This window comes from Penicillium argentinense, assembly GCF_028826775.1.
Source record: "Penicillium argentinense strain IBT 30761 chromosome Unknown utg000006l_segment0_segment0, whole genome shotgun sequence".
Taxonomy (NCBI): Eukaryota; Fungi; Ascomycota; class Eurotiomycetes; order Eurotiales; family Aspergillaceae; genus Penicillium; species Penicillium argentinense.
Genome location: NW_026622665.1, coordinates 951,508 through 979,321, shown reverse-complemented (window position 1 = coordinate 979,321; position 27,814 = coordinate 951,508). Strand labels below are relative to the sequence as shown.

Below are 27,814 nucleotides of genomic sequence, written 5' to 3'. Positions count from 1 at the left end.
GGACCCGAAAGGGCACATTCCTACATCGTTTTCATAAGGCTATACGACTTTCGGTTCTCTTCAGTGTGCTAACCGGCCTAGCGTGGCTGCGGAAGAACCCACGTCGGATAAGCCAAATCCTGCAGTCACTACAGCTTGGTAAGGCGCTGCTGGTGTCACGGGCACAGAAATTGTTATCACGCTAGGGTTGGCAGTAGTCCATATGTTGAATAGTGTAATTCCGTCATATATAATAGCAGGTGGAGTCGGAATACGCTCTTTTCCTAATTTTTACCTGATCCCTCTAGCAAGACAGATGTAAACGCAGCCAATCGGCGGGCGACGAAAGTGATGACTCAGCCGATCTGGGGAAGCGGCCGACCCCGCGAGGTGGTGGAATTTCTCCGCACTTCCTCGCCGCCGGCTCTACCCCGTCAACGCTTTGAACGTCGTGTATTCTCCCCCAGATGGCTTCGGAGTCACCTCATGTGGAAAAGTCCCCTCCTCCGGCCGGTCCTGCTGATCTGGCCACACCTCCCACCGCCGATACGGCCAAGAGGAAGGCGGAACAGAGCAACGGAGCGCACACGCGCACAAAGCGGAATCGCTACATCTCCATCGCATGGTATGATAATGGCCTGACCCTTTCAGCACTCTTCCGAGGCCTCGGCACTTCTTTTCGGTCTTGTACCTGCGGCCAGATGTGGTGTCTGCTGCAGAGTTAAGGCCATGCCATACTCTGTAATGCCCATTGCTCCCTGCAGCTCGATAAGCCTCGGAACTGTCTTTACCGTTCGGGACTGACCTTCGGCTTCTTTGTTTAGCAATGAATGCAAGCGTCGCAAGATCAAATGCAATGGACAGGTTCCCTGTCAACGATGCGGTCATCTCAATTTGGAATGTATGAATGATTTCCCTTCCTTTTTCGAGCGAGACTTGCCTGCGGTCGTGTTTCAATGGTCGGCTCGGAACGAGCATTTTTGATGTCGGAACTGCCGAAGCTAATCCTGGATGCAGGCCGATATGCGCCAAATTGCTGTAATAATAACTTCAAGGACTCTGAGTAAGTAGCGGGGTTGAATTCTGGTTTTCCCTATAGTCCATTAATTCTTGCTAACATTAGGACTCAGTGAGTTCCGGTCGTTGACCTCTCAGATCACAACTCTGCAGGAACAGGTCAACAGCCTCTTCACCAATCTCAACGAGCTTCGGTCTCAGAAATCTACCTTTGAGTCTCCGCCCTTCGATCATCTTTCTCGCGATGGCTCACAGCCTGTCTTTACCCCCTTGCCGACGGGCATGCCGAAGACCCGTTCCCGCCATCCTCGTTTCCATGGCCCGACGAGCTCGGCTTTTAATTTTGATGTCGCCAAATCGAGTCTTGAAAGCATGGGGATCACCCAACCAGAAGATGCCATTCCCGATGACTTGACTACAGCGCATGTCACCCCGGCCGGCTCTCCACCTCCCAATTTGGGTCCTCTCGTACCTACGATCCACCCAACCAAAGATCCGATTTGGTCTATTGGCCGCGAAGAGGCAATTCGCTTATGTAAAGTCTATGAAGAGGAGATTGGGATTCTTCATCCCGTGGTGGATATAAACACCATCGTTAGTCAGGCTAATTTGTTGTACACATTTATGGAGGCGGCTACACGAACCGGGTTTGCACAGAGGGGACTACCTGGTTCTGACAGTCTTCAAGATGACAATACCATTCTGCTGAAACTGATACTTGCTACCACGCTGGTCGTGGAGGCTGGCGGTCAAAGTGACCTTGGCCAGCGGCTCTACTTGAGTATCAAGCCGATTATTGAGTCCAAGCTGTGGGAGCCTCGCGACATCCGCAATATTCAGATTTTTGCGATTGTGGTACGTTTTCTTTCCTTCCTAGATTCCAATAGCCTGTCTTTCTAATGCCTTTCTTCTGTCAGGCCACTTACCACTTCCACACTGATGATGATGCCATGGCCTATCGGTTGATCGGCTTGGCCGCGCGCATGTGTCTTGAAACGGGTCTCCACCGAAAGGATGCTCTCGTAAAATCATTCCCCCTTGAGGACCAGTGGAATGATATCACTCGAATCTTCTGGACTGTCTATAGTTTGGACAGGAGATGGAGTCTAGGCACTGGCTTGCCATTTACTATTCAAGACGAGGATATCGATCCCAATCTGCCAGAGCCGGTAAGCTATCTGACAGACCTATACTATAAGATCTCTCCTAGCTGACCCATTTGCTACTAGGACACACCCTATCTGCGCTGTATGATCTCGTACAATCGTATCAGCTCCAAAATCTGGTACTCAGGCCTCGGATCAGAAGGCACAACAGATATTCGACGAGATGAAATCGGCTATCTGGATTACCAGGTCCTCCAGTGGTACAAACATATACCCGAGGATCTCAAGTTCTATCCTGTCGAGTCTCCCAAAAATGGAGAACCCGCGAGTCGGGGAATGAGGCGGTTGCGAGTCCTGCTGTACCTCCGCATGAACCAGCTGCGCATTCTCATCTACCGTCCAGTACTTCACTCTTCTGCAAGTATTGTTGAGGATCGCGGTCACGCTCAGACAGTGGTTGATGTTGCCAAGGACACCGTTCGAGTACTCACTCGGCTAAACCAGATGTCTGACATTTACCGCACGCAGCAAATCACTTTCAACTACTTCCTTGTGGCTGCGCTGGCTGTTCTCTTTCTCGCTGTGTGTCACGCACCAGCGGAATTCAACCGTCAAGTGCGCGATGAGTTCTACATGGCTTTGGACTTGATCAATGGATTCAGTACCAAATCATACGTATCAAAACGCCTGTGGAAGACCATTCAAGGTCTCCGCAGAATCGGCGAGAAATTGGGGGTCCTCGCTCGCCCCTTCAGCAACGATTCAAGTGATCCACACTCAAGTGCTGCTGTCGCTATGGCCGGCCTTGCCGGTCATTCGATCGACGATCTATCTGTCTACGGTCCCTTGAATGGGATCAATGACAGCCCCCTAAATGGAATACAGATGAGTCATGAACTTACGAACTTGTTTGAGGCTGTTGGATCTTTTGGTAGCTTCATGCCCACCACTACTGGCCCCGATGGCATCAATGGATTCGTTGGAACTGATGGTGAAATCCAGAACACTGGTGAGGGCCTCTCTGGGATCTTGGGTGGAGAGGAGGAGTTTTCACGAGTAATTCGTGACTTGTTTTGATCTTCTATAGTAATAGGCTAGCCAAAACCCATGTATCAAATAATATTTTTACATTATATTCGCTGTAGGGTAGATTAGATGCTTGGTTGTAGAGTAGTATACCATTTCCGGTGTCAGATTCCCTCGCCTTCACGTGACCACCACCCTCACTCGTCCTCGCCTTCGCTTTTCTGCCCCGCCAATTCGCATCGGCACTTACCCTCCACCGTCGAGTAAACCACTTGCAGCTTCTCAGCCTGCTCTTGCAGCTTTCTGCATCCGAACGGTTCATCATCGCACCGCCCCACGAACCGAGCCGATCTTAGCGGGGAGCTGGTCCGACCGAAGCCCAGCTGCGAACCCAACAAGTACGTCCCCTGCACCGAATTCAGTCCAGCGCGAACTTAGGTATGTCCCCGGAAATTCCTCCACCAGACCAGCTAGGACGGGCATACTGATAAGCCATGGTGGGGCGCAGAGCCACATATGCCTCGTCGCTGATCGCACAACATCCCCCTCCCGCACACTGCCATGAGCGCTCAGCTTCCCCACTAGACCGACCCTCCTCCACCCAAGTCAAATCTTCGATCTCCTAACCTCCAAGTCTATAGCCTTGCTGCAGGCACAACAAACCCACCTTCAATCGCTGTACCCACGTTCAAGCGACAACTCTCTGATCCGACCGCGGCCGCCCGCCACCTTCCTTCCAAACCCCTCGGATTTTCGCGTGACGAGGCCGCCGCCGTCGTCGTCGCAATCCTTCCCCCGGTTATCTCCAAAATCTCGGCAACGTGTCGAGAGAGACAGGTTCGGCGTTGGCCGACGGCCTAGACAGGCTGGATTTGAGTCAACTGTCTGAATCGACCGTTTCGTCATCCGTTTCCGCCTCGTTCGATATGTCGTCGTCGGAAGGTGCGCCGGAGTCCTGGATCTCCTCCTTTTGTTCCTTGATGGGCCATGAGTTCTTCGCGGAAGTTTCGGAGGACTTTATTGAGGATGATTTCAACCTAACGGGCCTGCAGTCGCAGGTGCCAATGTACAAGGAGGCCCTGGAGATGATCCTGGACGTGGAGCCGGAAGAGGACGAAGAAGAGGAGGAAGAGGAGGAGGAAGAAGATGACGATGATGATGTCCTGGGTGATGATAAAACTCTTGGATACCGACGAGCTGGAGACAGGCGCCACGCCCGCGTAGCGAGCGACTTGAGCATCATCGAGAGTTCCGCAGAGTTGCTATATGGGCTAATTCACCAGCGCTACATTACCTCGCGACCCGGTATCCAACAAATGCTCGAGAAGTACGAAATGCAGCATTTTGGCGTCTGCCCCCGTGTCAACTGCAACGGCTGCAAGGTTCTTCCTGTCGGTCGATCCGACACCCCGGGCCAGGAAACCGTCAAACTGTTCTGTCCCGGCTGTATGGATATCTACACTCCCCCCAACAGCCGCTTCCACTCCGTGGACGGCGCGTTCTTTGGCACAACGTTCGGCTGCCTCTTCTTCATGACCTTTCCCGACCTGTGTATTCAACCCCCACTGGACCGCCCTCTCTCTGCCGCCATCTCCCGAAGCGGCTCCCAGCCTTCCTCAACCCGATCTCCTTCCGCCCAAGTCCTCCTCGAAAGCCCCACGCCCGAAGAACAACCAATTGAAATCAACGGCGTGCACACAGCGAACTTGTGCCCCGGCCTCGGTCGCGGCAAGATCTACGAGCCCAAGATCTACGGATTTAAGGTATCCGAGGTCTCCAGAGTTGGTCCTCGTATGAAATGGCTACGAATGAAGCCCAAGAATATGTACGAGCTTGACGAAACAACGATTCATGAGAACATGCAAGCCAATTCAGATGGGAAGAAGGGCAAATCTGACGCCGCCGACAAGGACGGCGATACTGAAATGAACCCTGAGCAATCCCAAGACATCGTCATTGCCAACCGCAAGAAGGCTCCCATGCGGCGGCGGCGGCAACAGAACGACCAGCCTGCATCTGATAAGATGAGTTTGCAGAGTGCTGAAATCGGCTAAATCGACCACCTAATCTTAACCTGTCTATCCATTGAGCGTCACATTCATACATGTTCCTTTCCCAGCGTGGTGCTCCAAGTTCGGGCCCTTTTTGTTCACTTTTATATGTTGTGACGAGGTCAATGATTCCGACAATCTCGTTACACGTTGAAGGAGGTTCGGATCCGGGGTCAGCTGGACGTTGATGACGATGACGACAGACAATCGTTCTATTCAGTTTTGTTGTTTCCACTTTCTTGTTCGTTTTGTTTAAATGGGATATCTATGTTTGCTGTATTGTCCGCCTTGTGGTTTTGTCGATGCATCTTCCCCTCGGCCCTCATTAGCGGTTCCAATGTTCTGGCCAATTCAGGATCAGTTCAATGCATCTTGAATACTCGCTAGTAAGTTTCAAATAAACGATGCTGCCATAGCAGATGCAATGTACGCTTGCTTAAAGCTTAGTAGGTTAGTCCATCCTACGTATTGCACTTGTATATCAGCCCCAGGCTTATTGATATTTTGGCCTGGGAAGATCCTGTAGGTCACAACAAAGTTCGGCTCTTCAACTTTGTTGGTTTCGAGCTTAGTTAACCATGGAATGTATTATGTTAGGGTAGTAAATTATGTCCATCCATTTCACCAGGTTTGGCTCCTGACATCTAGACCATCTAGATGTTCATCTGCCAGAGAGAGAGGAAATCTATTTCTTCTTACACACCTGAACCCTTCCCTCGCCGTAACTCTTCGCGGGTTGTCAATCCAAAAATTTTCAATGAGAAAAAATAAAATAAAATTATAACAAGCACACATTAAAGAAAGATGTGTGTGTGGTTGATATAAAAATCGAAGCGGCCCGAGCCCGGGATCGAACCGGGGACCTCGCGCAATCAATGCTCAGAGTTGAACCCTAAGCGCGAATCATACCACTAGACCACCCGGGCGCTTATTCTGAAAATAAAAAATCTTGCCTATATCAGGAATTCTTGAATCAGTTTTTTTTTAATGACTAATCATCGCTTGTTTAGTCGGCCTGTTCTACCATAGACATGACTGGTAGGGGGGACTCAAAGTGAAGTGGTCGGCATCTTTATATAGAGCACTCTTCGATTGGATAGGTGGTCATTGGTAATCTGTAAGCGCCCACTTTTGACGCACTTGGATATGTGTATATGAAGGAAGGGAAGGAAGAGAATGAATACTACACCACACTAAGGATAAAGCTGAGCTTGGTGGAGTGCGGATCAAGTTTGATAACTACACAAGCAGTGATCAGAACATGGATAGTCGCCCACGATTCATATTTAGCCCCTAAGGACCAATTAAAGATTCAAGAGACAAGAAAACCAACCTTGGCTTTTGTGGGCTGTACTCCTATTTTGCATTCCAGTGAATGTATCAAATCCCGGGAAGCTCGAAAATGATGTTGCTATGGGGTAATTAGATCAACCCTGTCTATTCGCCTAGTCTGGGGGGAAAATATAATGTGGTTTTTGATGGATCGATAGGAACGTAATACAATGCGGTTCTAGGTGACAAGAGTGAGCTCATACTCAGTTCACAATCAGAGATATATTCTCACATCTGCTAGTCGGTAAAACACACGATCCAGCGTTTAGATGGGTTTTGTGGCGGAAAATAGCGGTCTTGAGTACACTCAAGAGAAAATAATCATTTGGCAGAATTTGAGTTGTTTTGTTATTTGAGGTGGAACTAGGACTCCCCCCAGCCCGATTCTCAGCTGAAGCAGACAGAGAATTATGGGCCTTGCTTATTCGAGAGCACGAAGATACTATTCATAAAAGCCAAGTTTTCGAAATCCAATAAGAAGCGCCCGGGTGGTCTAGTGGTATGATTCGCGCTTAGGGTTCAACTCTGAGCAAAATTGCGCGAGGTCCCGCGTTCGATCCGCGGCTCGGGCCTGCTAATTTTTTTCGACAATTTTTTCCCCCTCTTGAGTTATTTTCTTTATATGCTTATTTTTTTTTTGACGAATCTCTCTGTTTTTGCATCTATCTTTGTTGCCGGCTTTCTTGCAAAGCCGGACAGTCTGCGTTCCCCAGCGAGGTCAATCCGAGTCTTTGCAGCATGCACTTCCGAGATGAGGCATTTCTTCAAGGCACAGCAAGCTTTTCTTTGTCTAACGGTAACGACACGCATATATATAGATGCAAACTGCAAATGAATTCCTCTTCTTCCCTAGAAAATAACGAGACTTACCATCTGCTATCAATAACCTCTCGCTGCTGTTCCATACCACTATGAGGCTTACGTTCGATATTTGTTCGACGCGACCTGTACCTTCTGTCATATTTGATAGTCAGGAGATTATCAACTGGGGTACGAGGATAACTACGGCTACGCCAATACCTCGGGGAAGACCATGTAACGGCAAGCTAGGTGCGCACCCACTCAGAGCTCCTGATAATGGAGCCGAGGCTGTGAGCACCTGTGATTGTGATCAAGCCATTTTTCGCCCCGTTCAAAGGACAGCGTTCATTGAGTCCTTCCAGTCAGCAAAAAACCATAGAAAGGAATGTTGCTGTTATGCGCCCTTTTGAGACCTTTCGTGCATTTGATAGATAAAGATTTGCCATTTTTGAAAAAGCCACTCCAGTCCGACGATACCCTTGTCTCTCAAACAAATCGGTTGAAATTTTATTTGTTGAATCCCTAGGCTTGGCTCCTCGTCTGCTTCCGGCTAGCTTCCCCATATCGCCTTCGACCTCTCCAACGTTCTCTCAACAGCTCCACCCCCTGAACCTTGGCCCTATTTTTGCCGAGAGCATTATATTTTCAGATCAGATTTTGTTGCTCTTTTTTATATTTCGCACTTCATTCCAGGTCCAGAGAAGCCTTTCAATTCGTCGTAGTCCGACACATATTGTCACATGCAAATTCAAATCCCAGGCGATCCCTAGTACCAATTGGGCAATTCCAGTGTTTCTAAAATGGGCAGAGAAAAAGCTGTCAGGGGCTCTCTAATTAGGCTAGTGATTAGACTCAAACTTAGTAACCCGAGCCCGAGCCTATAGGATGCGCGCCAGGAAATGAAATTAAGCGCTAGGTGGAGAAAAATTCGGTTGTCTCCACCTCAATCCCGCGACAACCAACGTTTTTCTAAAACGTTCTGTTGGGCTGTTAAGCGAGTCTCAGGAACACGGACGCGGGTGAATGAGCCTGATGGTGAGATTGGTTGGGTGGTCGACTCCATCCATGGATAGGTGGCCGCCACCATCTAGAAGGAGGCTAGAACGGCTCCGCATAGGGCTCCATCTCTAGGGTACCCCAGGGGCCAATCAGTTGATCACCGCAAATCATGTAGATAAAAATTTCTACCAGGGGAGAGTCTCTTTTAGTTTACAATCGTTTGTGCTTTTCTTTTTTTGTTAGCATTGAATGCAAAATGTCTTCGTCAACAGTTCAGACGGTGGAGCCTGTGGTTTGCCAATTGAAGGGCGAGGTCGAGGTACTATACCTTGCTGCAATTGACAATTGTTCATCAATGCTAACTTTCCAAAGGCTAAAGATCTCTCTTATGGAGCTATCAGAGAGAAGATCCCAGCTCACTGCTTTGAGCGCTCCGCTGTGAAGTCATTCGCGTATCTCTTTCGCGATTGCGTCTATGCCTCTATTCTTGTGTGGCTTGCTCTGCAGATCGATTATCTGCCCACGCCACTTCTCCGGGCTGCCGCCTGGATTGCCTATGGCTTCGCTCAAGGCTGTGTTGGTACCGGAATGTGGATCATCGGTCACGAATGTGGTCATGGCTCTTTCTCTGAGTATCCTCGTCTGAATGACTTTGTTGGATGGGCTGTCCACTCTCTTCTGATGGTCCCCTTCCATTCCTGGAAGATCACCCATGCCCGACACCACCGATATCACGGCCATATCGATAAGGATACGGTCTTTGTTCCTGCTACCGAGTCTGAGGTCAAGAACCAGAAGCCTTCTCTCTACACCCGATTCGTGGAGCTTGTTGAGGAGACTCCTCTCTACCACGCCGTTACTCTGCTCAGCCATCAGCTCTTCGGATGGCAGCTGTACATGCTGTTCAACGTCAGTGCCGGAAACAAAAGTCTGCCTCCAAAAGGAACCGGCGTCCAGAAGTTCAGAAACAGCCACTTGGATCCTCTGGGCTCCCTGTTCACCAGCTCTCAGGCCCATCTGATTGCCTTTTCTGACCTGGGTCTTCTGATCGTTGGAAGCACTCTTTACTATCTGTCGACCTTTATGGGCGCCTGGAAGATTGCGCTTCTCTATGCTGTTCCCTACTTCTGGGTCCACCACTGGCTGGGTAAGACACATCACCATCTGTAAGCCGAACAATCTTTAACAGTCAATTTAGTTGCGATTACCTACCTTCACCACACCCACCCCGACGTTCCTCACTACGATGAGAATGCTTGGACCTTCGTCAAGGGTGCCCTTGGTACCGTCGACCGCCGATTCGGCTTCATCGGACGCCACTTCTTCCACGAAATCATAGACTACCACGTCATTCACCACCTGTTCCCCAAGATCCCCTTCTACCACGCCGAGGAGGCCACCAACGCAATTGTTCCCTTCCTCGGTGAGAAGTATCGCATTGAAGAAGGCTCATTCCTCAAGTCCCTGGCCGACACTTTCCGCACTTGCAAGGTTGTGACTGACCCTGATGCGGAGGGCGTTCTGCACTGGAAGTCGCCCGAGAATGCCAGCAAGAAGCAGAACTAGGTCAATGTCTATGCCGGCAAGACATACATGCTTAATTTGCTTGAGATTTCTGTACAGTTAGATGTTAGAATATAGATTATAGAATTTTGGGATACCCCGATTTCACATCTTACCCAAGGTCTTTTTTTGCAGCACCCCGATGGTGTGTGGTAGTTATAGACGAGAGATGTGATTGACCAGCGATCGCAGACTCCTGGGACCTCAATCGAGGGTCCGATAGCAATTACCTCGCGGAAGCTCGTTCTTCTATTCACCACCGAGACATTCTCTTGATGTTCCCGTCTCTGGCCAGGGCAGCAGAGGTGACATGCGGGGAAGGTTGAGACTGGATGGTTCGTAATCCGAACTATCGTTAGTCATTGTGGGGACCAGATGCAGGATATTTCCCAAATAGAAAGGGATCGGAGCTCGCTGCGAGCATCTGTGGCAATAAGATACCCAGGGTCTCCTCCTTGTCAAAATTTATTTTTCGGGACTGCTCCTCATTGTCATCAAGATAAGATGATGAGCCAAGACCGGCAAAGCTGAGAAGCAACGAGATACACTGCCGGTGTTCTCCGCAGAATGCATCACACCTCCATTTGTGGTCTGCAGTCGATAGTCCGCTTTTGCTTTTTCTGAACTCGCGACTGGGACACAACAGTCGCCTTATTGGCGGCTTGCTTGTTTTTCTCGTGGCAGATGCGCAGCTGGAACCAAACACGATCTGCGAGATCGCCCTTGCAGCAGGATATGTAAACATGATTTGTCACATCCCCTCATCCTTGCTTGATCGAGACGATCTGTCGGCCGTGCAGGCTGCGTTATGTAAGTCGTCGAAGCTGCCCACCTTTCTGAATGATTCTGACAGACACGCCTTGGTGAAGCTCTCAATCGTGTCGGGATTACGTTGGCATCCTCGGTTTGTAGCAATTCATACAGCCAGTAGCCTAGCGTTGCTGAGCGCAGACATGGAACCGAACGATCATCTCTACGTCCACGACACGGAAAGATCGCCGCTGCTGCAAAAGACCCATGCGGAAACAACGACTGAATACGTGTCTTCGAAAGGATGGAAAAAAGAGGCTCTCATCATTGTGCAGGGCTCCGCACCTTTGGCTGTCGCACTCGTACTCCAATATGCGCTCACGGCATCGAGTATAGTTGTCTTGGGACATTTGGGAAATAGGGAGGTGGGTGCGGTCAGTCTCGCCAACATGACAGCCTGTATCACTGGGACTTGTGTTTATCAAGGATTCGCGTCTTCGTTGGACACTCTCTGTCCACAGGCATATGGGTCCGGGAAGAAGACCTTGGTTGGACTTCATCTGCAGCGAATGACAATCATGCTCCTTCTGATGACGATCCCCATCGGAATTCTGTGGCTAAATTCAGATGCCATATTCTCGTGCATACTCCGAAAGGAAGATGCAGAGACAGCGCACCTTGCAGGGCTTTATCTGAAGATTCTGCTCGCGGGCGCTCCTGGTTATGCTTGCTTCGAGGCGGGAAAGCGATTTGTCCAGGCCCAAGGATTATTTAGTCCTATCCTACTGGTACTTCTCATTTGTACCGTTTTCAACATTTCCATGAGCTGGCTTCTCGTTTGGGTATGTGCAATCTGTTACCGCATGCTGAAATCTCTACTAATAATCTGCCTGGCAAATAGAAACTCCGATGGGGCTTTATCGGAGCGCCCATCTCGGTCGCAATTTCCATGAACTTACTCCCGATGCTGCTTGCGCTATATGTCTACGCAGTACAAGGCTCCGAATGCTGGCAGCCAATTTCATCTGCAGCCTGGAATGGCTGGGGTCCGATGCTACGGCTAGCCATCCCCAGCTGGCTTATAATGGAAGCTGAGTTTGCCACCTGGGAGATCATGACCCTGGCATCGTCTTATCTAGGATCGAAGAGCTTGGCTGGCCAGTCTGGAGTCGTGACTATTACTTCCTTTGCATTCTACATCGGCTACTCGGTCGCTGTTGCCGGCGGAACCCGTGTCTCTCAACTCGTCGGCGCCGGCTTTCTCGCAGAAGCTCGGATAGCCACTCGGGTATCTTTTATTGTCGCATTCTTCACAAGTGTGGTGACAGTGGCGTTGCTGATGTGTCTGCGAAATGTCGTGTCCAACCTCTTCTCTACCGACAAAGATGTCGTTCGCTTGATATCGAGCATACTGCCGCTATGTGCTGTTGAATTGGTACTGGATTCCTTAGTTTCGTGTTTGGCTGGGGTTCTACGGGCAATCGGACGACCGTCTCTCGGAACCTATGTCCAGATTCCGGTCTATTACGCCATGGCCATACCCCTGAGCTTTGTGATTGCTTTCCACCTTCATTGGGGAATTATGGGGATCTGGACTGGGCTTTTGGTGGGCCAGTTTGTCCTCGTCACAGTCGAGGGAGCCCTCCTGTGGTATATGCTGGACTGGGAAAAGGCGGCGATGGATGCATCTATAAGAAATATGTCTGCTTGGACATAGAGCGTGTTAGACAGGTATCGAAAGCAACTGCTATTTTTACACTTCTTGAGTTGTGTCTTGCAACCTTTATGAGAATCCAGGGTCTAAATTAGTATCTGACGAGTTATCTGTTCAATATTTTTCATGGGTTTACTTTTACTCTTTCGACTACCTTTTACGTGATTAAAATGAAGTTGTTCATTATGGGCATCGTCAGGTGGTCATGTGATGGGTCACCACTGCACTAGGCGAAAACCCTTCTGGCGGCAACGCAGTCTGTGTTTAAACACTGAAATGATCCAGGTCCATTAATGGGAATCCACAAACCAGGCGACACAAGCCGATTCCTCAGGATTCCTGCGGCCGTGTGAACACGGGTATTATGAGCACAGCGTGTCTTGCAATCGCGAATTCGCATGATTTCTCGATTGACAGCAAAACAACGCCCTGGAATATTTCTCGTTACAACACCACCTGCGTATCATCGACAGAGGCAGCAAACATGATGACTGTTTGCATTCCGCGACACATCGCTAACCTTTCTTCTTCAACATACCTCTTTCTGGATTCACATTTGCTAGCTCGCACTGTCAAACGTTCTCATTTTGAGATCGATTAACCACTTCACGAAAAGCATGAGACTAGGAACATCACAATTGTTCCCGTAGGAGGTATGCAACCGGAGAGTGACACGGCGAGTCTGTTCTGACCCTCCCGTGAGCCAAATTCTGGGCTCGAAGCCTTTGCTAACTCCTCGTCGAGTAGCTGGGAGAAATCAAACCGTATTGAGTTCGTCTATGAATCGTTAAAATCCCGCAGCGTGCGCTTTGAAGAAATTCTGAACCATGCGAGACCGTCTCCCGATGAAGAGGACGAGGAGGAAGCAGACGAGGCCTGCATGAGAGCAAATATTGCGTCGATTGCTGAGCTCTCCGATACGAAGGTTGAGATTTCGATAGGTAGAAGACAAGCAGGATACAAATTTCTGACGCAGCATGAACGCGAGGAAGCTCTTTAAATGGAATGCTCTATGATTCTCATAGTCCCATTTACATCTGTTTAGATTAAAATCAAAGTCAGTCATGCGTTTTCAAACCGGCTGTATTGTCTAGCCATCCTCTATATGCAATTCTATAATGCTTTTTGGGACCTTTAATATATACACTCCACCAACACTCATCGAACAGACCCAGCCAAATTCTTCTGTGCGCATTGAAGACAGGAACAATGTGGCACAGAGAAATAAATCCGACGCCAAAGCTTTCTCCCTATCGTGGTATACCCAGCTTCTACATCTTCATGCCAGTACTCACATTCCATCGCCATCCTCTCCGCAAATTCATCAGAACGATCGTATCCGCAAAGTGTCATTCTGCCAATGCATAGACGAAGGAGATTTAGGAAATATGCAGTCACCTTGTTAATGTCTTGATTTTGCCGGATCAGACTCGACACGTCAAGAAGCGTTTCGCTGATTGCATCGCACTTCAGTCGAAAGCAGCGACCTGTCTCCGGTCCTGCAAGATCTTTGTATCGCCCGAAGTCATCTGCCATTTGGTCGAGGATGACTACCGGGCCACGCCAGGGTGTGATCTTGTCGCGCCGGCTCCATTCTTTCAGGAAGATTGTACCTTGGCGGCGGTTCGTTTCGAAGCTTTGGGTTGCCATTGCTAGTGCATTTTCTACGAGGACGGAGTAGTAGAATTGTTCTTCGCCTTGGGATATGCCATTGCGCCATTGCCCTATGCGTCGGGTCATGGTGTAGTCGGTCTCTTCATCTGGTGCTGATGAATCGGAGCTGACTTGTGATGAGGCTGATGATGAGTCTGAGTATACCTCGATGCGGCCTTGGCGGGGCCAGCGGTCGGTCGTTAGAGGTGGAGGGGGAGCCATGGGGTATATAATTGTATTTCTTCTGGATGATGACTTCTTTGGAAATAGAGAATCGAGAGTGGGAAATGGGGTGCAATGAAATTATACTAGATGGAGTTCAATGATGCATTGTATTTTGATTTTGAATAATGTGCTTTGTGAATGAAAGAAGCCCTCGAGTTGAAAAGGCTTTCCTTGAAAATCAGACTAAATATAAGTACAAAGGCCGACCCGTCTTCACCCCGCACAAAGCGACAGACAAAAATATCGAGTGCCGAGCTCAGTGTCCTTGAAACAACATCTGTTGAAAGACTCGAATAATATCAATGAAGGCTTCACTGTAGCTACAGTGAGTTTTCCCATATTCATTGCAGTCGACGTCAGATCAGGGCTTAGTGTCTAGCTCCGTTTTCGGATATCGATCGGACGATCAGTAGCTCATGCTCGGCATGGAGAACAGCAGCTCAGTACCACAAGGAACTAGATAGATAGAATCCTTGAGGTCTAATATGATCCTAGTCAGTCTGATTCACAGCGAAATGTAAGAATCCGGCGAAAGAAGACGATGTCTCAATTTTCCGACAAGTCTGGATCATAGAGGAGACACTTCGACAGCGCAAACGCAATGACGTCCATTCTCTCTTGTCTCGCACTATACATCTGAAACCGTGGTACTCGTAGTTTCATCTTTCATTGTGCAACACCTCGCATCGTGGCAACAAACATGCCACCTGGAGCACCCGCGCTCGGACTCCGAACTCGTCTTGTCCTTCTTTGCGTTTGAGCTTGTCTTGAGTATTATTCTTTTTTTTTTTTTTTTCAGTTCCCATCTCACTATTACATGACCAGTTTCCTAATCAGGGAGATGAAATCGGGCGTAGAATGCCGTAGTCAGCAGCCTTGCCACTGCAGAATGTAGCTGCAAGTACCGTCAATGAGGTGCTTTCTTATCTGCAATGGCAGATCTGCCCTGGCCACAAAAGATTCATTTGCTCCACAATTCCTCAGATTGGTGTCTGCAAGTGTATCGCCACGATACCTCTCATGATGGAGCATGTCGGCCAGACGTTACTGTTGCTCTGGAATGGATTTCCGGGATCTTCGGTTCACCGCAACAAGCGTGCATTGCAGCGTCAGCATCCTACTTCTTCCAGCCGTCAGCTACTCGATTCGGCCATTGTACCACCCAAAACAGAAAATCAATGCAGCTGCAGGGCACCGCGAGACGGTCAGGGTCTGCGGCTCTGGCGCTTTTTCGTGCGTAGAGACAACCCGACACCGCTCCGTGGGAGTGATCGAGGGCACTTCACGCGACGATGGCGTAAAAATAGTTTGGCAATTTATTTGACTTTCCCCGCAGGCTGGAATTCGGCTAGCTGCATTGTCCACGGAGGTCATCTGATTATTTTTAGAGTCGGACCCTGGAAAAGGTGGTTCTCGAGATTATATTCCGCATACCTCATGCCATCAACCTCGGAGCTAGGAGATTCGTGCAGGGGATAGACTACGGGAGAGTGAGCACCGATCGGGTAAATGCGTGGAAATGACGGCTTGGTTGCGTCTTCGCGTCAGATTCTCAGCAACCTTGCACAAACACAGTGCTGACGGACTCAGCCACCGACGATTGTTCTCATCAGGGACTGGAGGGGTCGATTCGTGCCCACTCGCCCTTCTTTAGATTTTATTGTTTTATTGTGTCCGCTGGACCCTCGCAAAGGCTGAAACGAAATTGTCTGGACAAAGTTTCTCGCGGTCAGGCATCGGAGCATAAAGAGACGGTCGCACCGACGACCCGGGTGAGGCTACGCCCGGAGCCCCCAAAGCAGATAGGATAGGCGAGTTTCAGCACGTGTGGGCCACGTGGAGGATGCCATCACAGCGTGCAGAGTCTGTTTCAGGTCGGCCTGCGATTTGGTTGTCTGCGGTGCAGGATGAATTAGAATGGAGGGGGAGACCGGGGTGCGGCAGATCGACTGCATAAGCGAGGTGATGAACACTCCCTCTGTCTGATTGCTCCCCGACGCCTGGGACCCCGCGGCCGGGGACGGCACGGCTAGATAGTCGATCAGAATCGGTCGATGCGAGTCGTTCGTATCATTGGGTTCGATCCGTGCAGCCGTGCTTCAGCTGATAGCGCCGGTATGGCTAGCGTGCGGTAAAATTTTGCATTGGCAGCGTAGTGTCGCCAATCACAACCGCACTCGGAGTCGTGCGTGCGGCATCTGATGTGATTTGCGATATATTGTATGCTGTATGATGCTGCTGCTCTGCTCAGGACTACCGGCGGCCCTAGCCTAGTTCGCTGGAGCAGGGCGAATTCGAGTTCCACCCACGGGGGGACTGAAGCCCGACAGGCTCAATTTGGCTCGTTTAAACCATGCTCCTCGTGCAGAAGGCCCGTTGGCCGGACAAAGCGCGCGTCGACCGTCGAGCGAGCCCGCGCGGGACGCCTTGTCCGACGTCGCCGCCATTGGGAGACGAGCACGGCGGGCGTGGCAGGTTCGGCCTGGGAAGGTCTGGCAGGCGGGTGTCCTCGAATGGGCACCCCAGGAGCTTTTCCCGAATCCGGTGCGCGACCAGGTCCATTTCGCAGCCAGTGTAACGAGCTGGAGGAGATGGGCCACCCCGGAGTTAGCCGAGCGCGGGCCCGGTGGGTGTGCTTGGGAGTTCGCTGTCCCTCTCGCCTCTGTGACCTCGTCGTGCTCGCGGGGTCGAGTGGATATCGGGATTTGGCGTTCAGTAACACGGCCCAGAATTAGAACAGTTGCGAGCGCACCAGGAAGGATAGGCTGCTGCGTGTCATGGACGGGGATGGCTGCAGCGATTGTCCACCGCCAGGAACCTTTTTCTAGGAGGTCGCTAGAAGGCCCGCTCTGCAATCCCACCCAAGCATCCGGGGTCGTTGGAAGGCAATGATTGGTGCAACTGGCTGCAGCAGGGGAGTTGGGGCTGGGATCAGGGCAGGAGGCTTGCCATTCCGGCCGGGAAGGATGGCGGAGGGAGCGGTGAACCAGCAGCAGCAGCAGTAGTACTGTAGGAGTAGCAGTCGCAGAGGACGGAGCCCCAAAAGGTTAGAGCTTCAGCCCTACATGAGTTGCTCACTGCAGTAAGTGTACTATCGTGGGACGCTGCTAGTGCGAGTGCGACTAACAGGTGTTATTTCCACACCTACTTTAGTATAGTACTGCTGGTATGTTGGTATAGTTGTATAGTACGTAATTACGACGGGGAACGAGGAATACGACGGACACCCGGATTGGTTGCCTTTGCCCCGGGTCATGTTGGCTGTCATTGTATCAATACATACCAACAGCACCATATGGTATTTTATATTCTATAGTCGAGATGGATGTTGCCTACCAGGCAACACACCAAATCACTCATGACCTCATGACTCGCGATGATTCATTTTACATAAATACGCTAATACTACTAGTAATTGCTGGATGCACCTCGCAGGGCTCACCCACCCGGGTAAGCACCTTGCGAGGGCGCCATGCCTGCAGGCCCAACCACGCGCATTGTGCGGGCGCGAACGATAAGAGGAAGAGCATAATAGCCATCAGTAAGTGATTCCTAGAGTGTTACATCCTTGCCTGCTACTAGTACTCGGAGTGAACAGGCTAATCCGGGCGAGGATTAGGGTTGGTTCCGTCTGCACGCCCATACGAGCGGCCCAATGGCAGCCCATAGCGGCGCTACTGGGGGCGAAATCAAGGGAATCTTAGGCGATGCCCCTCTTTTGTGTTGGCATATTCAAGTACAGAAATATCCTCCCATATCTATTCTGGGACAATCTACGAGTAGTTAGTTACTCTTAGTATATTGGAATTCCAGGTCCGACTCTATACTAGTGTATGACCCTCTCCTCCGTCCCCACTGCGATCCGGTCAGATCTTTATCCTCTAGTCCGTTGCCAAGGACCACAACGTGGCCGGACCCCCCTTCAGCTGCACGCGCATTCCCCCATTCCCCCCTGGCCGTCACGTCTCAGGCCAGTCGCCGAACGTTGCCGTCCAGATGCGATTCCTGCCGTGCCCGTACCACTTCCCAGGATTCGCCTGGTACCACCGCGATTAGATTTGGGCGTGCATTACCTGCCACTTTTTGATTTTATTGTTTAGTTATTTACATTTTTTTTTTGTTTCATTCTAGGTTGCTTTTGCCTCCTTTGCTGGTGAGGTCCCCCGATTCGACGGGCTAGATGGGGCCATGGCAAGAGGGGCGGATGGCCTGCATTTGCCAGTTGACCTGCTACATACCTGCTCATGGGAACTAGTGTGAGCATACATCCAATACGGAGAAAATGTGTCAGGATGATTTATACCGTACCACATTTCGCCCCGTGCAGCCTGTCTGGGAAGGAAAAAAAACGGGTCCCAGATTGGTGGCCCAAGACCCGGTTCAGCCTCGACCAGAATGATGCTATGCCCGATTGGAGTTAATGCCAGGAATTTCTCGATTGGGAGACTCGTACACATGGCAGCACGGGCCCAGTTATCACAACGGGGGCTTAGCAATCTGCAAGGCCCGAGAAGGGCTGATCGACCAAGCCCGGTGGGACGGGAATATGAGAGCCCCATCTCCGAGTCCGAGTATATAATCGTTCTAACACCCTCTCCTCACCATCCACTAGTGCTAGGGCCCTGCTCTCGACCGGATCTTCTGACAGCCTACCCCACTTGTCTCTAAACATTCTCCTCCCCTCCCCTCACATCCATATCTACACATCCACTCCCACCATGCATCGCTCCTACGATGCCCGCTCGGGCTCGCGCTCTTCCAACCACAGCAACAGCAGTGCCTTCAGCCCTAACGCAAACCCCAACGAGGACTGGACCAAGATCTCCGATCTGGCCGAGCGTCGTCGCATCCAGAATCGAATTGCGCAGCGCAACTATCGTGAGTTCCCTCCTCTCTATAACTCTACAGAGTATACTAACGTCTCACAGGCAAGAAGCTGAAGCGTCGCCTCGAAGACCTCGAAAGGCGCGCCGCCTCCTCGCCATCCCCAGAACAGTCGCACGCCGAGCCGGTGCTGCCCAAGACCGCCAACAAAGCCCGCTCCAAGCAACGCGCGCCCAAATCCGCAGACGTCAAACCACTCTCCTCTCACCCCTCACACGCCCCGGTCCCAGACCGTCCGGCCTACGACTTCTACTCCACCGACGAGCGTAACATGTTCGCCCAACAATGTACACGCCAACTCACGGCCTCGCCGCCCCCCGTCTTCTCCTACCCCCCGCTCCCCTCTTACGATGCCTACCGACAACCCTATTCGCAAGTCCCTGTCTACCACTCCGTTCCCAGCACCTATGGCGGGATGTCCTTTGCTGCCGACTACGGCGAGTCCGTCTCCGGGGTGGTCCCTATGATCCCCGGTCCGGCGATGGGTGTCGGACGCAAACAGGCCTATGACGAGGACATAATTAGTCCGTTCAGCATGAGCTACGCTTCCATGGCGGGCATCGATCTCTGCCAACCCTCGCAGCCAGAGCCCGGGCTTCCGGTACATTTTCCTCGCTGATTTCGTTTCTCTGTCTTACTTCGGCGAGCTAATTCTCTTCTCTTCTTCTGGTCAGATGCCTTCGCTTTCCTATGGCTATCCCGATGACCATGACCAGCGCACGGCATCGACGTCACCCGAGGCCTCTATCTTTGCATTCCCTCCGACTCCCGAGTCCCCGCCCTGCTCGCCCCGGTCGATGCCCGGACTTTACGACTATGATCTCCGGTCATAGTCCGGTCAGAGTCCGAGCCATTTGACCAAGGGTTTGGGGGCCGACACGTACTGCCCTTTCGATCGAATCTTCACTTTACAGGAGACCCAGGAGAGGTGTTACCCACTCTCCACTCCCCTTTTTGGGGGACGGGCTGATCATCTGGCCTTGAAGGCTATATCGATCTACAATTCCACCCCCTCCCCACCTCCTGTTTGGCTTTTTTTTTTTTTTTTTTTTCTTTCATTTGTATTATGTGTTTAGTCCTCTTGGGGATATGTGTGACGAGCGAGCATCATCTTGGCGTTTATTTTTCTATTTCTATTTTTGTTTTTTCCCGTTAGCTCTTGATAGCTTTTTTCATGTCTTTATGATGTATTGGTAGGTGTTGGCCCCGGCAACGGGCATGATATGGATTTGGGTACGGAAATTACCAGCGGTACGGATTAACTAGAGATGCAAATGCACCCTCCTTTCTACTTCTATTCTTTTGAGCACTCCACAAGAAGCAGGTGACTGATCCTTGCAAATCTCCAGTCAATAACCTTCCGATCGCTGCCGTCGATTGGCTCCCAAGTTGGGGATATGAACTCCGGCCCCCAACGCGCAACCCACCTCACCATACCAAATCAAGTAGAAAGCTGCGGTAATTTTCAGGCGTCCCATTGTGACAAAAGCCACGGCCCCCAGAGCTGTCCACCCTCTGCTAGAGCACCACGCGTTTTCCCCTTTGAGCGCCCGCAACATGAAATACGCTCGAGAAGGGAGACTGTTAAATACCCCCGATGATCATGCTCCCGCTGCCGCTAGTGGAAGTGTTCCCCTGTCTGGATCGTCGATCGTCTGCGCCCTGTTCTTCAGTGACTGTCACTGGTACCGACCACATAGTCATTTTGTTGTTGCCCATTCCAGTATGGAGGATGCAAGCCCCCGCTCGTGCTGGCTAGATCATTGCCACTCTCCAGGTATTTTTAGGGCGGGAAAAACGGGACCGGACATGGAGAACGGTCCATGTGGACTGCTCCCAAACCCCCGGGATTTGAAGTGATCACTGCAGAAACTCCCGGCATTGCATCACCCATTGGTCTTATTTCTTGATTTCTTTTACTGCAAAATGCACGATTAATCCCAGACAATCGTTGTGAGAGTTAGTCTGGGGGCCCTTTTTGCCATCGTCCCCCCTGTCTCTCGGGGCAAACTGGGTGTTTTGGTTGGGGGGAGGGGGCCATCGGGCACAAGGTCCTAAAACCCGAAACCCGATAATGATGCAATTCATCATGCCTAGCCTGCCTTAGTCTAGTTCACTCCCTACTCTAGTGCTATGTATATAGGAGGGCATGCTAACCACCTGCTAAGTTGCTCCACTCTGTCGGGTCCCCGTCACAACACCTCCCCTTCTTCGCGGTAAAGGCAACGTGCTGCGCCTCTGGCCTCGATTGGGGAGCCCGCGACTGTTGGCGCCGGGCACCTGCACCCTGCACCTGCACGCATGGCCGGACTTCGGATCACATTCCAACTACAACAGTACCTCAGGAGATATCAACTGGGACGTGCTGGGGCCCAAATGGCGCGGATTGGCGAGGTTCCGGGGGAAGAGCCGCCTTTCTCCGGATCCTGTTCGCTGGCGCCGTGGAAGGGCCGCTAGGCTGCCCCATCGGCGGGTTGGGCTGGGGGGATGGGATTGGTAGGGGCAACAAAGCGAACGCGAGCCCGAACCCCGTTGGTAAGGGTAAGGGTGAGGGTGAGGGCTCGAGAGTCCGTGCATGGCACGGATATAGCGAGCGCGACGGGGTCTGGTTCACGCTGGCTGATAATAGGAAGGCGTCGACTCGGTTTATCTCCGATGCTTTCGGCCGGCCATGTCCACTGGCCTAACGGGGCTGGGCGTGGGCAGACAGGTCGAAGGCCTGAAGGGCTGAAACTAGCAGAGCCATGCCTAGAGGGGTGTCCCTATTCTTCTGAACGTGTGGTTCGTGGGTAAAGGGCAAAACACCGCGGGCACCCAGTTTGGCATGTTTGGGGAGTCCTTTTTCTGTTTGGGGTTAGTGTGCAGGCTTGGCTCCTGCATCCGTGAGAGGGTCCCTCAAGTACCCTAAGGGACTAGGAGGGGACGAGCGACTAGCCGCAGTTGGTCTCGGCTGTCCAGGCTTCTCACAGGGCGAAGTGATCGTCAGAGGCGAGGTGTCACTTTGCTGCTGGATCTGCTGGATGCTGGGGAGATTATTTTTGTGCACAAAAAAAAAAAAAAAAAAAAAAAAAAAAAACAACCCTTTGGTAGTGGAGGCCGCGATGCACCCGCCAACCTTATCGCTACCCGCGACGCGTGGGCAATTCCTACCGAGCCTCGTGCTTTATTATTTCCTCTGGTTATTGGTGATCTAAGAATCCCCATTGAACCCCCATCGAGGGTCCAGATGGATCATCCCACGGTACACATACATACTACGCATAGTGTGGTGCCGTAGGGTCTCATCAACGAAGAAAATCATCTATCGCGTGGCGGGGGGGCCGATCCAGCCCCAGATCAACCCAGCACCATGAAACCAGAAAGTGAAACCCCGGAAGGAGTTGGAGAACTGAAGTTTAGCTAAGTCCGCGACTCCGTGCCAAACTTCGACAGGCGCGGTGGGGCATCACGTCAAACCAGCTTCCGCCCAGGCTGCTGGAAATGAGTCAGGGTTTGCACTGCCCGAGGACGGATGGGGACGGACGGGAGGAAGTGTTGGACGATCTCCGCGATAGGCATCTAGTCGAGGTTAAATAAGGGAGGTGCAAAGCAAAAGGGGTGGAGAGCGGGGGCCATATTGACCCTCAGTCTGTATACTTCCCATAACTTACATACTAGGATACACACTACTAGTCGAGTGCTAAGGAAACTAAGGATAGTGAGAATCGGACGGCGACCGAGACGTTGGAGCCAAATCAGATTAAGTGCGGTGAATTAGGTTGCCCCACCGGTCCTCGAGCATGACTCAGGCGTTGCTGATGCACGTTGAGACTCCTAGTCGTGTAGTTTGTCACTAGTAGTAGAGTATGGAATTAACACCGTCAGCACAATGCTCCTAGCGTCTAGTGCGGGGGCCATTCCAGAACCTGCAGACTAATTATTCTACTACCTGTCAATAAGACTGCGCTCAACGTACCTCCTGAATGATCACCCCGGGTGGTTTGTGTAGCAGCTATCACTACCGCACAAGGTTAGCGTGCTGTTCTTCAATCGACTTGACCCCAACACTCGACAATCCTGTCGGGCCCGCCCGATCAGACCTGCTCACTCGAGCCATGTTCTCGTGGTCTTGGGGTCCGGCAACATGCCGAGCTTTCCACAACGTTGGGTATTTGCTGGCCGATTTCGATATCACCCATTGATGTGATTGATTACCTACTAGGTAGACTCGATCGGCACGTGAGCCGGGACGATACTTCCTAGCTCGGACCATCCTATCCCTCCATATAGCAGTCTCAAAAACTTTACTCTATACCTTGGTACACGCTGCATACCTCCTCTAATAGAATATCATTGCTCAGTTCCTTATTCAGTTCGAAGTCACACCTCCAAGACCAGAAAACAGAAGAGGCAAGACCATGTGATGCGCTGGTTACACTACGATCCGATCCCGTCGATTTCCAACCCACCCAATCAGGTGGTCCACCGCGTCTCTCGTCGTCCGCGTCGTCCGGTGACGTGGGCCTGCCGTACCTGCTGTCTCGTTTGCTCGGGGAGCCAAAGGCCAGATTAGAAATCCCGGGGGGCGGTCCGGGACAAAGGCCACGGTCGGATACGTGCAGGGGGTCCCCCATTATCAAGCCATTAGCAATCTTAGAAATCAGGAAACGCCCATGAACAGGTACGAACCGGCACTGTGGACAAGGGGACCAGCGGCCAAGGTGGCACAAAACTATCGCTATCGGCGTCCCCGATGTCAGGTGCGCATCATCCCCTAACCTTTGGGCACGATGCTCAACTCTGGTGAGTACCTCCAGCCCGGTACTTTCGACTTTCTTTGATCGCGCGCGTTCTCATCTCGGCCTGGACGGTACCCAATCGCTCCGCCGGTTGCCTGGCCATGTGTCGAAACCATGTCTAGTATCTACCCACCTACGTCAATATGTGCGCAACCAGGCGCGGCGCCGATTTGGAATCATCGCCGCCTGCCAGTGCAAATTGTCAACGCTCAAAACGCGCAAGGCGTGTTGGTTTTGGATCCACCCACGGACCCGTTGACCTGGGCACTTGGTGGACCCTCGCAATTTCAAATAAAACTGTTTCTCTACGACCTCGTCGTCACCGTATTTGTCGGGGTTTCTGTCGAGGCGTATGCTACGTGAACCGTAGCGGCGATAATTCACAGTAGGGCTGGACCATCAGGCGTGCCATACGGACTAGTTTCCTACACGCACAACCCAGCGCCTGTCAGTATGTACTTGCTTGGATCCACTTGCGGCTGAAGTTTCTCCGAATACTGCAAGTGGGCTGCACAATGCCTCGTTCCGGCGAAATGAGGAATGCGATGGCTGAAGAAGGTAATTTGGAGAAAATATTGGATGTATCGGGATTGTCTCCAAAGCACCTTCCGTAGTGGGTGCGGTGTTGAGCCGCCGGGGCTGTGTAAAGCGTATATTCCATTTGGTACTGGCCCGCTAGCTACGTAAAATGGCAAGTTCCCTAAAACAGCGTTTTAGCAGAATTTAGCTACGGCGCTAAATATCTGTTCAAAAAGATGTCTGCAAAGTTCGTACAGCTAGTGTATGGGTGTTTGATATACGAAATCGCTTTTGCTGTTGTATTGTTCTATTGAAATACAGCTGCGGCCTTTGATATTTACTACTTCCATCCCGTTTTCCCACGCCTGGTCGTGTTCATTGGTATCCTATCTGTGACCTGAAGATAGATATGTGCCTTCATTTTTGGAAAGTCGATCAGAGTTATGTGGTTTTTCTTTGCATTTCGGAGACTCGGGGTTTGTTTATTCCTTCTCTTTGACGGCTGAGACTCCAGTAACCGGAGCCAGCTGTTACGGACCCTGCGGCAGCACAGCCAACTGAGGGGTTTGGACCTGCTGATCGGCCACCGAGGGCCAAATATTTCTCTCAGTCACGTACTAGCCCCAAAACCACGTGACCAGAATCATTAGGAAGCTACTCCGGACTAGACCTCAGAACAGCTCAAGGCACATACCCAAGGGCCCATGGGCTTTTCTTTTCACAAGCTATAGCCCATACTTGGGCAGCCCATGGGCAGACTACAGGCCGTCCAACCCGCCTAGGTATTGCATAACTTCCTAATTAGGATCCATAAAAAGATAATCAAGCTGTCAAGGGAAAAGTCACTGAGATCATTACTGCCTAGATGCCTGGCAGAATCGTGTGCATAACCGAATCAGAACGAGCGGTAAAACCAATGGGTATAAGACCCCTCACATATAGACCGATAAGCTTGAGTTCTTCAAGCGTTAATCTTGTGTCTACGCAGAATACACGCATCCTACCCTAAGTCCCTCTTGCCTACCACCTAGTCACCTGACATCAACCAACCTCGCTATTCTCTCTACAACTGAGCTCTCAAATTCTGGCATTTAGCTTGCATGGTCGGTTCTCATTTCGAATGAGAAGCATTCAACACACATTTCGATACTGTATTTGTCATCCTATCAATACAGCATAAAGTTTACTACTCACGTACGCGAGAAAGAATTTCCAGCTCGACCATGCCATCGTTTTCCCAGACGAGCGCCTAGTAGAAGACCGTCGAGATCTAGACGAGGAGAGTTAAGCTTGCTCGTGCCATTTACGGCTTCGTTGTTTTCCGACTCCTGGTTGATTATTTACTTCAGTCCTAATACTTACATTCGCGTTAGTACTTTTTAGGCGAAAGTGGTGCGCAGATTTCTCTGCGCCTCGAAAACAATATGTGGTGTAGCCCAATTCTTCTGATACGGTTCGACGACCGGGTTGACTATCCGCGAATGATGTCTTGGATGAATCAGGGTTGGATTACCCTTTCATTGGCATTGGCAACCGAAGAATTTGCCAAGTCACCGGGCTCAGGTTATGCCAGACTTACGGGCGGTGAAACTCCGATAAACCGAGTAAGCAAGGTTCTCGCAGATTCGCGTTTCGCTCTCTAGCAGCTGCTGAGCCTGTTTTTTGGACCCGCCTTTGGCAGACAAGGGCTCTAGTGACGCTCCAGGTCGTGACAATAAAGCTATCGTTCACCTTAGTCATAGCAGCAACGACCAAACCCTCTTGAATGGGCAATGGCTATTTGGAATAGAAAATCAGGAACATAAGCATGAACGTGCGCGTGCTATGGTAGCTCTACATATCCTATTGTCCTTCCTGATCTGGTATGAATCATAACTAATGTGACCCTGGAAACCTTAGTGATGACTTAGTCTTTTCATTTTGAAATGACTATTTATTGCTGATGAGTTGATCATATCACTCTTCATCATCAGGTGAAGTGTCTTGTATGGTCAGCCTGACGAAAAAGATTATTTATATAATTCTCTGTGCACGATGACAATCCTTCGAAAGGCCATTCAGGAATTCTAAACAGAGAGGACACCAATAAGGCAACTTGACTTGTAGTCACTTCGGTGCAGTACTAATAAGAGCATCGCTACCGGCGATTGAAGGGCGGATCTTCCTCGCTCCACTTGTTCGCTATAACATTATAAATACTTGCTTGAGTGGTATCTGCGAAGCATTATTGTACCGCTTGATGATTAAGAACACTTAGAGCTATCGTGACTTTTTATCGAATCACGAATCTATGGGCACGTTTTCATTGGTTCCGTCCAGTGAGTAAACATGGAGACACTTTGCAACTTGTTTTGTGCTTGACTTTTTTCACATATAACGAGGCTCTAGAAATTTCCGGGATTTGATTTCAAAAGCTTCAATTTCCGCAACAGACCTTTAAGCCCTCAAAGTGAAGTCTGGCGTAGCTAGGCATACTGTTCCGGCAATTTCGCGACTGCGCTATCCTGGACATGAGACCGTGACATTGGTGTGCATCGAAAACAATAGCCAGTAAAAATCACATTAGTACCTCTCCCATTATCGCATCAAGCTCGACTCCACTGATTGAATAGCTTCTTCGGTCTGGAATTGGTAATTTAATTTGCTTCGGGGGCAATACAGTTTCCCTCCGCTTTTGCGTTTTGTAAAGACCTGTGTGTCAGTGCAACAAACGATCCCCGATAGCTTGATTGATTTGGGCAGAATCTAAAAGATGATTGATGATGTGATGGTCAACAGAGTCTGTCCGCAAGACTCTATTGTGGGCAGTACTCCGCGCTGAAGTGAGTTCAATTGCATGTCATGTACCAGCTGGGACCTTCTCAGTATTCCGTGAAGAGGGCTTCTCAGTTCATGGGATATACTGCTCAAACCCCAATTTGCTCAGTTTCCATGTCAACGTCTAGTCAGTGAGCTTCCGCAATGAAATAGTCCCTGGAAGCATGCAAATATGACAAGTCAGTTTCTCCAGTGAGAGGCTGCAGCGGGTTATATGCCCCGCTACCGTCACACAGAACCGTCTAGATCGGTAAATCGCTCTATATCCCACCAGAATAAAAGCGCGACACTTATAACGCCTTGGAAGAGTACTTCTTACTTATCTTGCTGCTTCGGCCTTGGGACGCGCCTTCGGGATCTGTGGGTGCTGAAAGATGAAGATGTTGAAAGCCCAAGAACTTTGCACAGTTATACCGAGATGGCTAGAGTTGTCATTTTCACCCTTCTGCCCCAGAGTGAACTGGACTAAGAATGGCCACCAATACCGTAAGAAAGTTGATATTCCGAAGCACTTACAACTTCTGATTCCATGGGTTGTAGGTCGTCTGCTTGCCTCTGGTCCGTTCCAACGCTTGCAGCGAGGTGTACATCTCCCTCACT

At 50.7% G+C, this 27,814-nt stretch overlaps 8 protein-coding genes across 8 annotated transcripts; 5 read left to right on the top strand and 3 right to left on the bottom strand.

Moving 5' to 3' along the window:
• Positions 1-446: 446 nt before the first annotated feature.
• Positions 447-3,179, top strand: N7532_007498 (transcription factor domain-containing protein; the record flags this gene model as incomplete). Its single annotated transcript, XM_056619991.1, has 4 exons — positions 447-604; positions 1,110-1,851; positions 1,914-2,165; positions 2,226-3,179. 4 exons carry the CDS (start codon positions 447-449, stop codon positions 3,177-3,179), a joined length of 2,106 nt encoding a protein of 701 aa, XP_056473357.1.
• Positions 3,180-4,054: 875 nt separating this feature from the next.
• N7532_007497 (casein kinase II subunit beta) lies at positions 4,055-5,182 on the top strand (the record flags this gene model as incomplete). The annotated part of the gene is made up of 1 exon (XM_056619990.1): positions 4,055-5,182. The coding sequence occupies one exon, from the start codon at positions 4,055-4,057 to the stop codon at positions 5,180-5,182; it is 1,128 nt and encodes a 375-aa protein (XP_056473356.1).
• Positions 5,183-8,567: 3,385 nt separating this feature from the next.
• Positions 8,568-9,877, top strand: N7532_007496 (oleate delta-12 desaturase; the record flags this gene model as incomplete). The annotated part of the gene is made up of 3 exons (XM_056619989.1): positions 8,568-8,630; positions 8,684-9,458; positions 9,510-9,877. The coding sequence occupies 3 exons, from the start codon at positions 8,568-8,570 to the stop codon at positions 9,875-9,877; spliced, it is 1,206 nt and encodes a 401-aa protein (XP_056473355.1).
• A 950-nt stretch (positions 9,878-10,827) lies between these two features.
• On the top strand, positions 10,828-12,341 carry N7532_007495 (MATE family efflux transporter; the record flags this gene model as incomplete). Its single annotated transcript, XM_056619988.1, has 2 exons — positions 10,828-11,466; positions 11,526-12,341. 2 exons carry the CDS (start codon positions 10,828-10,830, stop codon positions 12,339-12,341), a joined length of 1,455 nt encoding a protein of 484 aa, XP_056473354.1.
• A 784-nt stretch (positions 12,342-13,125) lies between these two features.
• Positions 13,126-14,213, bottom strand: N7532_007494 (uncharacterized protein; the record flags this gene model as incomplete). Its single annotated transcript, XM_056619987.1, has 2 exons — positions 13,126-13,375; positions 13,603-14,213. The coding sequence occupies 2 exons, from the start codon at positions 14,211-14,213 to the stop codon at positions 13,126-13,128; spliced, it is 861 nt and encodes a 286-aa protein (XP_056473353.1).
• Positions 14,214-16,486: 2,273 nt separating this feature from the next.
• N7532_007493 (uncharacterized protein) lies at positions 16,487-17,714 on the bottom strand (the record flags this gene model as incomplete). Its single annotated transcript, XM_056619986.1, has 2 exons — positions 16,487-17,223; positions 17,663-17,714. 2 exons carry the CDS (start codon positions 17,712-17,714, stop codon positions 16,487-16,489), a joined length of 789 nt encoding a protein of 262 aa, XP_056473352.1.
• A 1,220-nt stretch (positions 17,715-18,934) lies between these two features.
• N7532_007492 (bZIP transcription factor) lies at positions 18,935-19,933 on the top strand (the record flags this gene model as incomplete). Its single annotated transcript, XM_056619985.1, has 3 exons — positions 18,935-19,094; positions 19,145-19,701; positions 19,775-19,933. 3 exons carry the CDS (start codon positions 18,935-18,937, stop codon positions 19,931-19,933), a joined length of 876 nt encoding a protein of 291 aa, XP_056473351.1.
• Positions 19,934-27,142: 7,209 nt separating this feature from the next.
• On the bottom strand, positions 27,143-27,804 carry N7532_007491 (uncharacterized protein; the record flags this gene model as incomplete). The annotated part of the gene is made up of 2 exons (XM_056619984.1): positions 27,143-27,299; positions 27,731-27,804. 2 exons carry the CDS (start codon positions 27,802-27,804, stop codon positions 27,143-27,145), a joined length of 231 nt encoding a protein of 76 aa, XP_056473350.1.
• Between the last annotated feature and the right edge of the window lie 10 nt (positions 27,805-27,814).